This window comes from Chenopodium quinoa, unplaced genomic scaffold (assembly GCF_001683475.1).
Source record: "Chenopodium quinoa cultivar QQ74 unplaced genomic scaffold, ASM168347v1, whole genome shotgun sequence".
NCBI classification, from domain to species: Eukaryota; Viridiplantae; Streptophyta; class Magnoliopsida; order Caryophyllales; family Amaranthaceae; genus Chenopodium; species Chenopodium quinoa.
This window is the reverse complement of record NW_018745675.1, coordinates 2,353,586-2,368,282: the sequence shown is the minus strand read 5'-3', so window position 1 is coordinate 2,368,282 and position 14,697 is coordinate 2,353,586. Positions and strand designations below refer to the sequence as shown.

General features: G+C 36.1%; 1 protein-coding gene across 3 annotated transcripts; it reads right to left on the bottom strand.

Moving 5' to 3' along the window:
• Positions 1-7,615: 7,615 nt before the first annotated feature.
• On the bottom strand, positions 7,616-13,665 carry LOC110717243 (cyclin-P3-1-like). Of its 3 annotated transcripts, XM_021895904.1 has the most exons (4): positions 13,117-13,665; positions 12,541-12,634; positions 11,421-11,833; positions 7,616-8,467 (listed from the first exon to the last, which is right to left on the bottom strand). In XM_021895904.1, the coding sequence occupies exons 3-4, from the start codon at positions 11,819-11,821 to the stop codon at positions 8,218-8,220; spliced, it is 651 nt and encodes a 216-aa protein (XP_021751596.1). In that variant the 5' UTR covers positions 11,822-11,833; positions 12,541-12,634; positions 13,117-13,665; the 3' UTR covers positions 7,616-8,217. The 3 variants fall into 3 exon arrangements, with proteins under 3 accessions (XP_021751596.1, XP_021751597.1, XP_021751595.1); XM_021895905.1 differs by lacking the exons at positions 12,541-12,634; positions 13,117-13,665 and adding an exon at positions 12,298-12,529; XM_021895903.1 differs by lacking the exon at positions 12,541-12,634 and having other exon boundaries at positions 7,617-8,467; positions 13,117-13,664.
• Positions 13,666-14,697: the final 1,032 nt, after the last annotated feature.

Sequence of the window (14,697 nt, the reverse complement as noted above, 5' to 3'; positions counted from 1 at the left end):
TTTTAGGCGATAATTTTGCTTAATTTCAACTAGACGTACGTAATACATATGCACAAATTTAATAACAATGTATGATTTTTTCATTAATTTTGTCAAAATTACATTGTTTGGTCGTACAACTTTAATTACATTGCTCGGTCTTTAAACCTAGTTGTATATACAATTTTAAACCTAAGTACAAAAAAATTTATACATAATATTTTTTGTGATTGTCCGTATTCCACGTACGGGGAATAGGACGGCCATCCAAGGCTTCAAGACGGTACGTACCATCTCGTACTTCTTCTTTAATTTGATAAGACCCTTCCCAATTAGAGGTTAGCTTGCCATCTTCTTTCGCTCGGCCTACCGCTTCCATCTTTCTCAGGACTAAGTCTCCCAACTTAAGCGGCCGCTTTGACACTTTTCAATTATATGCCCATGTCATCCTTCAACGATATATTTCGTGTCTTAGCACCACATTGCCTCTAGCTACTAGAAGGAAGTTTAGGGCGGTCTTCATGGCCTCCCAATTGGCCGATTCATCATATAACATCACTCGTAAAGTGGGCTCGTACATTTCAATTAGGAGAACGACCTCAACACCATAGACCAGAAAGAATGGGATCTCCCCTGTTGAGCTTTTTGCTGTTGTTCGAATGGACCATAGAACATTCACCAACTCATCAGCCCATAGGCCGCCTGCTTTCTCAAGCTCCCGCTTAATGCCATTAAAGATCAATTTGTTTTATGCTTCAACTTGGTCGTTGGCCTTTAGGCGTCCGACCGAGGCAAAGCAATATGCTATGCCCTGGTCACTTAGCCAATCCCTGAGATGGTCGATCTCAAATTCTGGTCCATTATCGAACACCATTGATTGAGGCACACCAAAACGTGTGATTATGTTCTTCCAGATGAAGGCAGATACATCTTTCCAATTGATTCCTCGGACGGCCTCAGCCTCCACCCACTTCATGAAGTATCAACTACTACTAATATGTACAGCTACTGCCCTGGTGCAAGAGTATATGGCCCCAAGATGTACATGCCCCATTTGTAAAGGGAAGTAGACTACTAATGGCCAACAAACTATCTTTTGGACATTGGATGAGAGTTGTGAATCTCTGGCACTTGTCACATTTTTTCACCATCTCTATGGCGTCCAAATTCATGCTCGGCGAGTAATACCCAGGTGGATTACCTTTTCAGCTAAGGCTCGTCCGCCTATATGTGATCCGCAATGCCCTTGGTGGAGGTTGTCTAATACTTCATGCCCTCTCTCAAGCGTAACACACCTCAAATATGGTTTTACAAATTATTTTTTGAACAAGTTCTCTCCCTTCATGTCAAACCAGGCCGCCTTTTTCTTCATCACCTAACTCTCCTTTGGGTCGTCTAGATGAACTCCATATTTGAGATTATTTCTCCCATCCATGTGGAGCTTCGGTCAATGACTTGCACAAGCTTGGCATCAATGCTCTTCTTTTCTTTAACTTCCCAGAACACAGATTTCGAAGTATCACATGATGTCGAGGAGGCTAGTTTGGACAGGGCGTCCACTTGATTATTCTCGGACCAGGGAACTTGTTGCAGCGTGAAATGCTCTAGGCCCTTTGCCTCATCCTTCACCATTTTTAAATATTTCATCATTGTTGGCTCCCTAGCCTCGTAGTCACCATACACTTGGCTGACTATCAGCTGGGAGTCTGAGCAAACATCAAATTTTGTTGCCCCGGTCGCCTTACACATTCTAAGGCCGACTAGAAAGGCTTCATACTCGGCCTCATTGTTGGAGGCTTGAAACTGAAATCTCAAGTCATTTTTAAACTTATCTCCTTCTAGAGATAGACATATATTACCAGCGCCGCATCCGGTGGCTATTGCAATTTCATCTACAAAAACTTTCCAAATCTGATCCCTTGCCGACTGTAGATCCGTCCGTGTCATTTCGACCAAGAAGTTTGCAAAGGATTGCCCCTTGATTGCTTTTCTGGGCTCAAATGTAATATCAAATCCTCTTAATTCTAAGGCCCATTTAAGCATCCAACTGCTGGCCCCCAATGTTGTTAACGACTTCTTCAACTGTTGGTCCGTGTAGACCATAATTGAATGAGCAAGAAAATATGGGCTTAGCTATTTTGATGCCATGAACAATGCCAAGCCGAACTTTTCAATGGGTGGATACCTAAGCTCGGCATTGTGCAAAACATGGCTGATGAAATACACGGGGATTTGATTGTCGTCCCTTTCAATAGGCAAGACGACACTTGAGGAATGATTAGAAATAGCCAAATACATGTATAGCTTCTCATCTTTGAGTGAACAAACGAGTCGAGGGAGTGTATGCAAATGATCCTTCAGCTGAAAGAAGGCTTCCTCGGCCTCTTCTGTCCACTCGAACATCGTTTTTTTCTTGATTTTTTGGAAAAAATAGCGGCACTTATCCCCTGATCTTGACAGAAATCGTCAAAGTGCAGCTAAGTAGCCGGTTAGTCTCTAAACTTCTTTTATAGTTCTGGGTAATTTCATGTCTAAGACCGCTTGGATCTTCTGAGGGTTGGCCTCAATGTCGTGCTGATCAATTAAAAATTTGAGAAATTTGCCGGACATAACACCAAAAACACACTTCTTTGGATTTAACATCATCTTATGCTGCCTGAGTTCGGTAAATGTTTCTCAGAGGTCACTTAGATGGTCGACCGACCTTTTTGACTTAACAATCATATCATCAATACAAGCCTCCATGTTCCAGCCGATTTGATCTCTGAAGACCGTATTCACAAGTCTTTGAAATGTTGCAAGGCCATTCTTCAGGCCGAACGGCATAACTTTGTAACAGTACAGCCCCTGCTCGGTCACGAATGCTGTTTTTTTCTTGATCTTCTTCCCATAAAGGGATTTGGTGAAAACCAGAGTATGCATCCATAAAGCTCATTAGGGCATGCCCGGCTGTTGAATCAACAATGCGGTAAACTTTAGGTAAGGGGAAGTTATCCTTAGGGCGCGCCTTATTGAGATCACTGTAATCCACACATATCCGCCAAGTTCCATTCGGCTTCTTGACTAGAACTACATTGGCCACCCAGTTAGGGTAATAACACTACCAAATGAAACTTGTGCCCATCAACTTCTTTACATAGACTGAGGCCGCTTGATTCCTCTCTTCACAATGATTTCTCATTTTCTGCCGGACTGGACTTACGATCAGATTCATAGCCAACTTATGGACTGCTAGGTCTAGGCTTATACTCAGCATCTCATGAACCTCAAAATCAAATACATCTCTGAATTCTCTAAATAAATTCAACAAGTCATCTCCAAGCAAGCCTGTGGCCATAGTGCCCACCTTGACCATTTGATCAAGCTGGTCTAGATCTAGCACTAAGTCCATATGATCGCCGGCCGGCTGCGGCCTCAACTCTTTTGGCCAGCCGACGATCATTAACTTTTACGCTTGCTATTTATTGATTGACTTGATGGGGTTGAAAAGAGATTTCCAGCGATATATTACAAGCCCAAATCCGACTTAAAACGAATAAGTTATGACCAAAAACTAAAACTAACCCAAACCGAGCCTAAGTCCACCTCTAGTACGACCCAATGATTATATGGAGCCAAATATTTTATTTAAGCCCTATATGATAATATTTCTAATCCTAAACCAGTTAGGTACATCTAGAATCCTCTAGAAGGTTCTAATATATCCTTTCCGAAAAGATAAAGATCAAAGAGTTCGAGATCAAATAAAACTTCTCTATTTTATAATCCCTATCCAGTTCAAACTCAAAGACGTTCTGAAATATTTCACAAACATAATTCCATAATCAAATAATCCCCCGTGCCGAATCAGATTATCTTTTTAACCATCGTGCGACGATGAGTCCATCGCACAGTGATAGGCCTATCGCGGCGCGACAGAACCCAGCGCAGCGCGACAATCCTGTCGTGTCATGTCAAAAACAATTTAATTTCCTTTCAAATTCTAATCTTTTTCTAATCGTTCGACTCTCTTTTTTCCTTGTAAATAGAGGTCGTTTTCCCTTATTCAAGGCATGAACAATAACCATTAATAAGTTACAACCATCACATATTCTTAGCTCCAATCATCATCAACAATCCTTATCAAACACCTGTGTTCTTAGCCTTAGCCTAAACACAATCCTTGATACTCCCCAAAACAAATACAATACTTCCTTTACGTGATTCGAATACTGCAAACCATACTCAGCGTTGCCTTTGTGAAAGGTTGATGGTTCTGAGGGTTTGGTCCCAAATATATATTTCAATTCATATTTGATTTATTTACTTTCTTGAATTAACTTTCTTGAAGTTTACTAACATGTGTATTATTTTTAATAGCAAGAAGGTTGAGGCATCAAAGTAAGTAATTCAATTACTTAATTATTCTTTTGATTTGGGAGTAGAAATCATACTTAGGATGTTGATTTTTATTGCTAGTATCATGTTTAGGAAAGCTTTGATTTTGTTTTTAGTGACATGCTAAGATTTGTTATTAATCTGTTTAGTATCATGCCTAGGATCTTACTTCTAACGATGTTTTAATGATGTTTTATTATGATGATTGTTATATTAATCATATGTTGCTTGATTATTCATGATTTATTGCTATTTCTTGATCACACCCCTCTTTGCAGGTTTGAAGGGAATTTGTACTTGAAATCCGATTAAGGCTTAATATGATTTTAATTCAAGTGATCACCAATAATAGATTTTATTGTGCATTAATAATACACCAGGCCAACGTAGATTAAACATGTTTAGGATTAACTTGATGTATGAATGTTGATCGAAAAGCGCACATGAATATCATAAGACTTAAGTATAGGCCTATTTAGGGCGGGTTCAATCACTTTTTGGTTGGATTCGTACCATCATCCCCGAACATCCAGTCATAGTTCCGGACCACCATGGAGTTAGCAATATATGTGATTGACACTCGTGAACGGTTTACAAGTTCTTAAAACTTGCTTGCGACTCTTTTTCTCTTTCTTTTTCTTGGTGCGCCACCATGCTTAAAAACATGAACCACAGTAGGGCAAAGTTAAAATTCCCTACAATGTGGGATTATCTTCTTAGCACACTATCATGTTGTGGGGTTTGAGAAGTGTGGAGAACGGTTCAAGAAGGCTAAGGGGGTGCATATCTTTGGTGTTAAGCTATGGATTGTTTGCTTGGTGCAAAGCAACAATGAAATGTAGGAGCTGACTTCAAATGGGAATATCTCAAGATCTAGAAATGATATTGAGATGATTCAAGTTGGAGGTGATAGCTCGTTGCAAGAGCCTTCCAACGACTAGTCATATGCTTGATTTGGTTAAGAATCGAGGGAATTATGGCCTTTTTTTGAAGAGATGTCCGCGCAGTACGGAAGTTCGACCGAATTGTTGAAAAGTTCGGTCGAACCATTTGAAGGAAATCAAGTTTTGCTACTGACTTGAGGGTTTAACCGAAGCTCTTGGAGGTTCGACCAAACCACCCCTGGTTCGACCGAACTCTGGGTAGGTTCGGTCGAACCGGCTGCCCCTGTTCCAGTGATGCGATTTCTTTTATTTCGCTCGGGATATAATCTTAGGCGTTGATCTTGTTGAACTATATATACTATTGTTTTGTCATTGTAGAGAGAATAATAGGATGAAGGAAAAAATGTAGAGAGAGAAAGCCTCAATGTAAACCCAAACACTTAGGGTTTGACTGTTTGAGAGGGTGAGTTTGGGGTGGGAGCTTTCATGGTGAATTGAAAGCTTGTAACCTACATTGTTCTTCATCAAATTATTACTCCATAATGGATTGGTGGGTTTTTCTCCCAATTCTTGAGTTTCCCACGTTAAATTCTCCTTGTCTCATTTATTACTTGTTTTTCCGTCTTTGTTGTTGTTAATTGTCGTTAATCGCAAACTAGCTAGCACATTCGTTAATCCCTTTCACATGCGAGGCCCAAGTCCCATGGCCTTGATGTTGTTTATCGTTCCCTTGATTGGGCCTCTGAAGCCTACCCTTCGCACATTGCCCACGTGTAAGGCCATTGGGCCTTTGCTCGAGTTTACGTACCTATGTCGTCATGCCAGATGATCTTTCGACTCGTATTTTGATGTGGCTTTGGTTTTGGCGCGTCTAAGCATAACGTTTACACTTTGATCCAATTGTTACTTCCTCCGTTTCATACTTATCTTCCCAGTTGACGAAACATAGGGAATACTAATCAAATAACTTATTTGGGATTTCAGCCCAATCCATCTTAAATATTGATTTCATTTAAGGCATTATGTGTGATCCAATAGGCTCAATCAAGAGTAAGCTATGAGACTAATAAAATATTTTCACACCAATTTAATATTTTTATTACTTGATGATCACATCTCACTAAATAATTACTCCATAATTATCTGAACCAATTATTGGAATAACACATTTGGCCTATGGACACATTTCTCTTCATGTTGTGCCTAACATTGTATTTCGAAGGGATATGAGTTTTGTTTGGATTGGTTTTAAATTATATGGAGGTTTATTTGGATTCAATTTAATTGGAAGGTTTGTAGATATTGTTTTTCAACTCATTTCTCGGAACGCATTTAGTGTGCGATTGACCACATTATGTGATCGCTTATAAAAGAAAAAAGTAGTCTCTACAATACTGACCGAGTAACTTTTGTAACACTGACCGAGTAAACTCTATAATACTAATGAAATAACCCCTAAGATAACTAGCCACACAGTTTGACCAAAAGCTGGTGTTTCCTAACAACTGAATTGAACGAATGTTCATCAAATTTTTTGGTGAGACATTAAGTGTCTATAGTGTCTCCCTATCATAGAGCTCAATGGCAAGTCACTAAACCGCTACCATCGTTTTTCTTGAATGTTGACATTGCTTAACTGACGAGCTATATGTATGGATATCCGTTCTATATAACTTTTCATTCATATATAATAAGCCCCAATTCAAATTTGTAAAGAAAATGTAAGCAAAATACTAGAATTGCACTCTTTGGGATATAATTCAAAATTCATTAGGGCTTGTTGAGTTAAGTTTAATTTCAGTTTAGTTCATTTCAGCTTCAATTAATTTAATTAAATTCAGTTAAACTTCAATCAGTCAGTTCAGTTCTTTTGCTAATTTATTTATGTTATATGATTTAACTAATGATATTGTTAATGACAATTTAGTTTAGGCATGCCTTTGAGCTGATGTTTTTAAGTTCATCTTTATGGCTAATAATATTGCTAATGATAATTAAAGTCAAATTTCATACTTTTTAGTATATATTACAACGACGACGACAATAATGCGATGTGTTTTTGTTTTGTTTTGAATGGAAGTGCGTAGTTTTGGGTCTTTGTTTCCTTTTTTTTTTTTAGATATTTTCTTCGTTTTATTTTTGGTTTATTTTGTTTCATTTTTGAACAGTCAAACTATTACAGTAGATTAATTTCACAAGCATCAAGTAACATACAAAAAAAAAATTTTAAAAAAAGAAAATCCTATTACTGGATTAATTTTGAACTTCATTTTATTTTACACAATTATTAATTGATAAATATCATTACTAATCTATAGTTAAAAATCATTAATCCATAGTAAAAAGTTTCAATTCAATTCAGCTTAGCTCCAATCAATTTAGTTTAGTTCAGTTTAGTTCAAACTTGTTTTCAGTAAATCGGAAAAAGCCCGTAATTATATCTTTACAATACCATTTAATTTGGAAAGTAGACTTCTGTAGGCCACTTGTTTTGGTGATGACCTGTAATCGAAGGAGCCTTCCCAACTGAAAATTTTGGAGGTCCAAAGTGCTCCAATCTTGGTTAATGTCTCCCAATAATGTATCAGTTCATGTTGAAATTGCACTTCGAACACCCTTACTAGTATACAATAATAGAGATACAAAAGAGTTGGGGAAATATGATCAATATAATGAGAATTCGTGGATGCCTTTTCTACAACTCGAACTCATGCCCTCTTGACACTTCTACAACTAAAAGAAAACTAGCAAAAGAATATGGGGGGAGGGGTCACTCAAAAAACAATTACAAATGAATATGGAATGCGGTTGTACAATCAGAGAGGATTACATAACCCACATATGTAGGTTCCACATAACTGGGCATCGGTTGAACAAAATTCCTTGCTGCCAATGCTAAATAACTGTACACAGGCTGTGACACGGCATCTACTCCTAAGACTTCTTATCAATACAATCGTAGTGATCAAGTGGTCATCTAGCAGCTGGAGTCTTGCGTGGGTGTTCGTTTTTTTTTTGACCAACTATCTTTAACACAACATGCCTTGACTGACCAATCAATTTGACATCCTTCGCCTTTTTTTTCCAATAATAAACAATATCTCCTGAATGTATCTACGTTTACTTGAAGCCTAAAATCTATGCTAAAGAGTAATTTCATCTCCAACCTGTTTATTTCAGAAGTGCTAATACCTCCAACTTTGGCATAGTATGCATTGTTAAAGGATCTGCAGATCAAGGAAAATTGTATTACTCAACAAGGCAATGCAACTAGCAAAGATATATCCAGATTGTTTCTCATGTCAACCATAGTTGTCTATAAGACATTACTTAAGACGTATCCAGCAGGAGAAATGGATGATATCATAGTAGGTAACATTACATAGTATAGAACAATAAGTATGAGATCTGAATGAAATTATATTTAAAGCCAGTACATTATAAGAGTAATCAAGATGATTTTAGCATTAAACATTCCTGTACGACCAGAGAACTTGTATTTTCATTTTCATATGGGTATATAACCCAGCAACCACCCCACACCCCTGCTAACTAAAGCAGGAGGAAAAGAGAAACCATCAATCTGCATTATCCTTACCATTGGGAGAATCACCTGTGACTCTAATAGAGAAGTTGAAAATCGCAAGAATTAATAGAGAGCTTGATCAGCTTTGCCTTAATTTGTTATAACAGAAGATGGATCAAGGACGCATTTAGCAGGGTAAAGCTAAAAAAAGGCACTATATCAAATCAGTATCTCATTAAATATATAACTCCTACATAATCATGATTAGATCCATAAGAAGGTAACTGGAGCAGACAGAACATTCTCCTCCCCTATATTATTATTATGAGCTGTTAGTTTCCTGAACTACAAGTGAACTGCAAGTGATGGTTAGGCAGTTACGTAAGTTTCATCCATAGATAACTTATGCTTCCTCCATCCATTCTTTTTATAATTGCAACAAAGGGAAGATAATGTTTCCCAAAGCACAATTTTAATCTTGAACATCTGTAAATAAAATTTACACAAATTGATATTTTGAATATCAAGACGAATTTATTAAGATCCTAGTTCCCACATGAATATGTTTTTTCTTCACATATAAATTACAATAGATAGTAAAAAGAGTGTGAATAGTACAACTTTCATTGTTGCTATAATAAAAGAATGGAGGAAGTATTTGGAAAATACAAATACCAAAGCAAGCATTTAGGATGGAAGTTAGAAAGTATCATGCTACACTTAAAAGAGTATAACTTAAATAGATGTTTCACTTCATTTGTCAAAAAAAATTATTTGAAAATGGGCAGGTGGAAGCTTTAGTAAGCAGCATTATTGCCCCTTCAATGATAAGTTTTTAGACCATTTCTGACTGTATGAGCACATCAAAGGGTTCGCAAAGGTTTTAACGATAAGAATATAGGTTGTGTGATATTTTTGCTCCCTCAGCTCCTATTACGTAGTTGAACTGTTTTTTTTCCCTGTCACATATTGTGCTTCAATTATCTGCTTCTCAATGTTTTAAGTGTATATTGTAACTAAAGCCCTATAATAAGCAAGTGATGGAATATTGTGAGCAGTACTAGGTACTACTTGTTCTTTGGTATGTTTTAAGACGAACAAATTGAGAAGAGTGTGGCATGAAGGCCAAGAGCAGATGAGACATGAACAGGAATATGGATTTGGATTAATCCAATTGGAAAGTGAAAAAAATTGAAACAATGCTTTGAATGGATGCATAATTTAAGATAGTGCCTAGTCATTTAAGAAAAATATAGAAATTTTCCTTTAAGGGGAGCTTGTCTCTAAACCATGAACTAAAAATAGATCCACAACTAATTTCAGACGTATTCAGTACAAATCATCTTATACTAAAGAATTATGAGTGCTCAAGGGGGAAAATAAAAAAAAATAAAAAAATTTACTCGTACAAGACAGTTAAATCATCATTTCCTCTTATACTAGGGAGGTCTCACTATTTACTGCTAAACTTACTCGAGTAATATTCACAAAAACCTAACCCACTTTAGCCGAATTTCAAGGTTGGTATGCACAACAAAAGTGTGCTGTGTAACCATAGTTGTTAAAATCCCGATTCGGATCTTACGATCCTACGATTCTACGATCCAAAATTGCGTGATCGATCCGGATTTTTGGTAGGATCTTAAAGTTTGTAGGGTCTTACAATCCTATTCCGATATTAATTTTGAGTGGTAGGATTTCAACACGATCCTACGATCCGAGCCAACATTTTACTATAATATGAGACTTTGATTTATTTTGACACATTGTTTATTACTCATTAGGTTATATGCACCTAAATTTAATGTATTCAATAATTATCGCTAATAAATTAGCGAATCCGAGACATTAATATGATTTTATCAATTGACAACTTGCAATTATCATAGTTAAGGTCTCATTTTTGACAAATTTGCACATAATTTATTAATTTAAAGTTGTGTTATTAATCTTCTAACTACCATACAGACAAATCTAAATGAAGATTGACCTTTCTTAAGTAAACCAATGTCTTTTAGCATTGAAACCCCTTAATATTGCATAATATATAATATTATTCGTTATTAAGTAGGATCTTACGATCCTATGATCCGATTTTATCGATTCGATCCCACCCCCCCTCATCGATCCAAGGTAGGATCCCGATCCTAACAACCTTGTGTGTAACTATATCTGGAGGCTTTAGATCACATTTTATTTCATGTGCATTTACTAAAACTATTATGTCAGAGATACATCTTTCCACTTTAGGTTGTGTTAAAAGCTCTCAGCTACAGTTTCCTATCAAGGTCAAAGGTCCTTCGTGGTTTTAACAATCTTTTGGAGCTATTGTGGGATCCATTATCTATGTGATGTGAGAATCCATTAATAGTAGGATCACAGAAATGAAGCCTTCACTTCTTTAACAGTCACAAGGAAGATTTGGTTAAATGTGTTTGTTAGTGGCTTTTTTCAACTGAAACAACTACTTCAAACGACTATGTCTACGCGATTAAGTTACTTTTTCTTAATTGAATGTCCACATCACCAGCCTACTGTACAGAGTTGTCTCTGATCACAATAATGCATTTTACTAGGATGTATTTCAATATGATGCAGCACAAAGTTTTGGATGTATGACAGACATTAATTCATAAGAGTGGTGCAGTACTTACGCGTCGTCAACAAATTTTGCAGCCACCATAACACTAGTAACTAGAAGCCGGTGGATATTGAGAGAAGTTAGGTGAGTCTTCGTTTGTTGGAGGTATCTATCCACATAAATATATGCCACGATGAAACAGGATGGACTACACCCTGCATACTTGAACATTCGGTCAAAATACTGTTGAATGCTGACAGGTGGGGCTCTTAAACCATGAAATACAGTAAGGTCATCTTCAATTTGTGCTGTCTCCAACAATGTTTCATTCTTTTGGACATAATTATCAAGAAGAGAAGATAGAAGTGACAAGAATCTCGGTGTTCTCAATGATCCTTTTCCATTCTCTTTCAGACCCAATTTAAAATAAATATCTGATCCAACATCATCAGCATCAAAGGCCAGGGCTCCCATCTTGAGGCATAGCTGCATTGATTAAAAGAAGAATGTAAGAAAACCATTTTAAGAACTTAATCTTACCATCAAGTCTAAATCAAAAGAAACCCTGACTCCATCACACTATACATGTGATATATATATTTATGACTACTCCTTTCAGTAAATGCATTATCAGCAGCACAGTTGATGCTTTTAACCATGAGCATCAATTCGTAGATATGTTTGAGTATGTGATGGATCCTTTTCCCTTTAACCAGATGATATTCCTGATCCTTAGAGAAAGCATCAAATACAAGTTCAATGAATAAGAAAGACGATTTAACGAAACATGAATCATTGAGCAGGAGCATAAACAATTTGAGCTACATTTTACATTTTACTCTAAAATATCCAGTTTCATAAGATTTTTATAAGTGAGCTTCACTGCCTATAAATAAGGAAAACATCTATCATCCCCAATCCAAAGCACCAAAATTTAAGAACAGTCATACCTAATTACATAGTAACTTTTCTAGCTGATACAATTCCAGGTGCATTTTAGTTGGCATATAGATAAGCTGAATTATTATAGATAAGCAGGGTATGGTAATTCAGACCTGCAGCACTAATTACATCAGGGTTATGAGCTACGAAATACGGCGCATAGTAGCATATTACCAATTGATAGCAGACACGAATCAGAGCCGAAACTACATTGGAGAATAATTAATACAGTAAGCAATTGCCCATATTACCTTCAATTTCTTGAAGCTTATTGGTAAGAATTTGATTCAGTGATATCGAAACTACTCCTTTGGTCCATTAAAGGGGCGTATGATCTTCATAACTCTAACCCAGCATACAAACAAGTTCGGGAATTCGATTCAGTGATAACTAGCTAATTATTAATGCAGATAAAAAGGCATTTATATAATCTAAGTAAAAATGAACAAATTGCTAATTCATCAAAAAAAAAATCAACTTACAACAACAATTACCCAAATTCAACACAAATTACACATTATATTCAGCATAACAAGAATCAACAACTACTAACTCAAAACCCCATTAAAATAAAATAAAATAAACCAACCTATGTTTTTTCATAAATAATTCAAAAATAATTTTTGAAGATACACATTAATCTCCCAAAATTTCCAAATAATAATACACTATTTCCATAAATAAATTCAACCACGTCAGCAAATATAACAGATAAACACGACAAATTATCACCCAAAAACACCGACAGTTAGATAAACGTAAGAAAGTACAATAAAAGAAATATTTGAATGCTATAAAAACAAAAGATCCGACCCATCTGAGCTTACGGATTCAGAAGAAATTCGGGTATCAGACAGAGGAATTTGCTGCGGCATTGGCATCTGGGGTAATGGCAGAATTAGAAAGAAATGAAGAAAATCAAATCAAGAATAAAAGAGAAACAAAGAATCAGGGAGTTTCCATGATTCTTGAAAAGGGTAATGTGTAAATTAGTGAATTAATTTCACCAGCAAGAGAGAGAAAGAAAGAGAGAGAGGAGAGAGAAAATAGTAGTGATAATCACTCTCCTCTCTTTCTCTTGGATGTGGATGTGGATGTGAGCTGGGACACTTTACCAGAAAGAGAGAGAATGAGAAAGAGAAAGAATGCTTTCTTTTAATTATTCATTTTTTTTTTTCATTTTAATATTTTTTAAAAATGTATTGTAAATTCCACCGCATTTTTCTCAGTTGCATCTTCTTCATCGCTACTACCGACTGTCTTTTTGTCCACTTTCCTACGGAGTACCATTTTTAATCTGCATATTGGGAGGATTTTTTTTTTAATTTTTAATTTTTAATTTTATTTTTTTTATTAAAAATGAAAGAAATATACTACCTCCCTTTAGTTGAAACTTTGAATATTTTAAGTCTCTCAAATAATACCCCAAAGTTGCAATTAATATTTAACGAAGGTAGTAACATGTTATACTCCCTCCGTATTTTATTACTGACTTTGCTTTCATTTTGTGGCCGTATTTCATTACTTGTTCTATTTTTTTTTTCTGGAAAACTTTAACAATATTTTATTATTTATCATCCCACTAATGGTCCTTATATCATTTTTAATATTTTTCATATTATTTGTTCTACCCACTTAGACCCTGTTCAGATCACCTTACAAAATAATATTTAATAAAAATCAATAGCTCTAAAGAAAAAATATAATAGAGAATCAGTAAAAATAATTTCAGTTCGGCAAAATTACTTCAATTTAGTAAAAATAATTTTAATTCAATAAAAATAATTTAAGTTCAATAAAATTAATTTCAGTTCAGTAAAAATAAATTGAAGTGGACTGGGCCTTATTCTCACTTTTGCAATTTCACACTTTTTTTTTATTTTCTAACAATTCCAATTCTATCATAAAATAATACTTTTACCATTCCTCCTAAGACTCATTGTCCAGAGAAATGGAGCAAGTAATAAAATATAGAGGGAGTATTTATTTACTTTCTCTATTTCTTTATAGTTGCATCACTTTCAAAGAAAGTTGCTATTTGACCAAAAAAAATACTCATGTCCACAATGTAAATGACCTAGAAGTCCCTATAAATTTTTAAACCCTTTTCCCTTGATTCAATCAATGCTTTACTCCATACCAACAACAACACCACCTTCATACCCACCCTCCACACCACCACCTTCTTCACACCCTCCACAACACCACCACCTTCACGACGGCAGCCACCCTCCACAACAAAATCACCTTCACGACCGCAACTAGCCAAGTACCACCCAACAAGGCGAACATGATGACGCCACCCCCATGCTAGGGATGACAATTATAAATGGATATCCAAAAACCCGATCAACCCGATAAAAATAAATGGACGAAAATCAGGGTTGAATGGATGAAGGGCGGGTGAC

Excerpts from the sequence above, each read along its gene's own strand:
- LOC110717243 (XM_021895903.1), bottom strand. The coding sequence starts at position 13,170 with ATGCCAATGCCGCAGCAAATTCCTCTGTCTGATACCCGAATTTCTTCT. Across the intron at positions 11,834-13,116 it reads CCCGAATTTCTTCTGAATCC|CTATGCCTCAAGATGGGAGC; the intron begins GTAAGCTCAGAT and ends TAATCAATGCAG. Across the intron at positions 8,468-11,420 it reads GCAAAATTTGTTGACGACGC|ATCCTTTAACAATGCATACT; the intron begins GTAAGTACTGCA and ends CTTGATCTGCAG.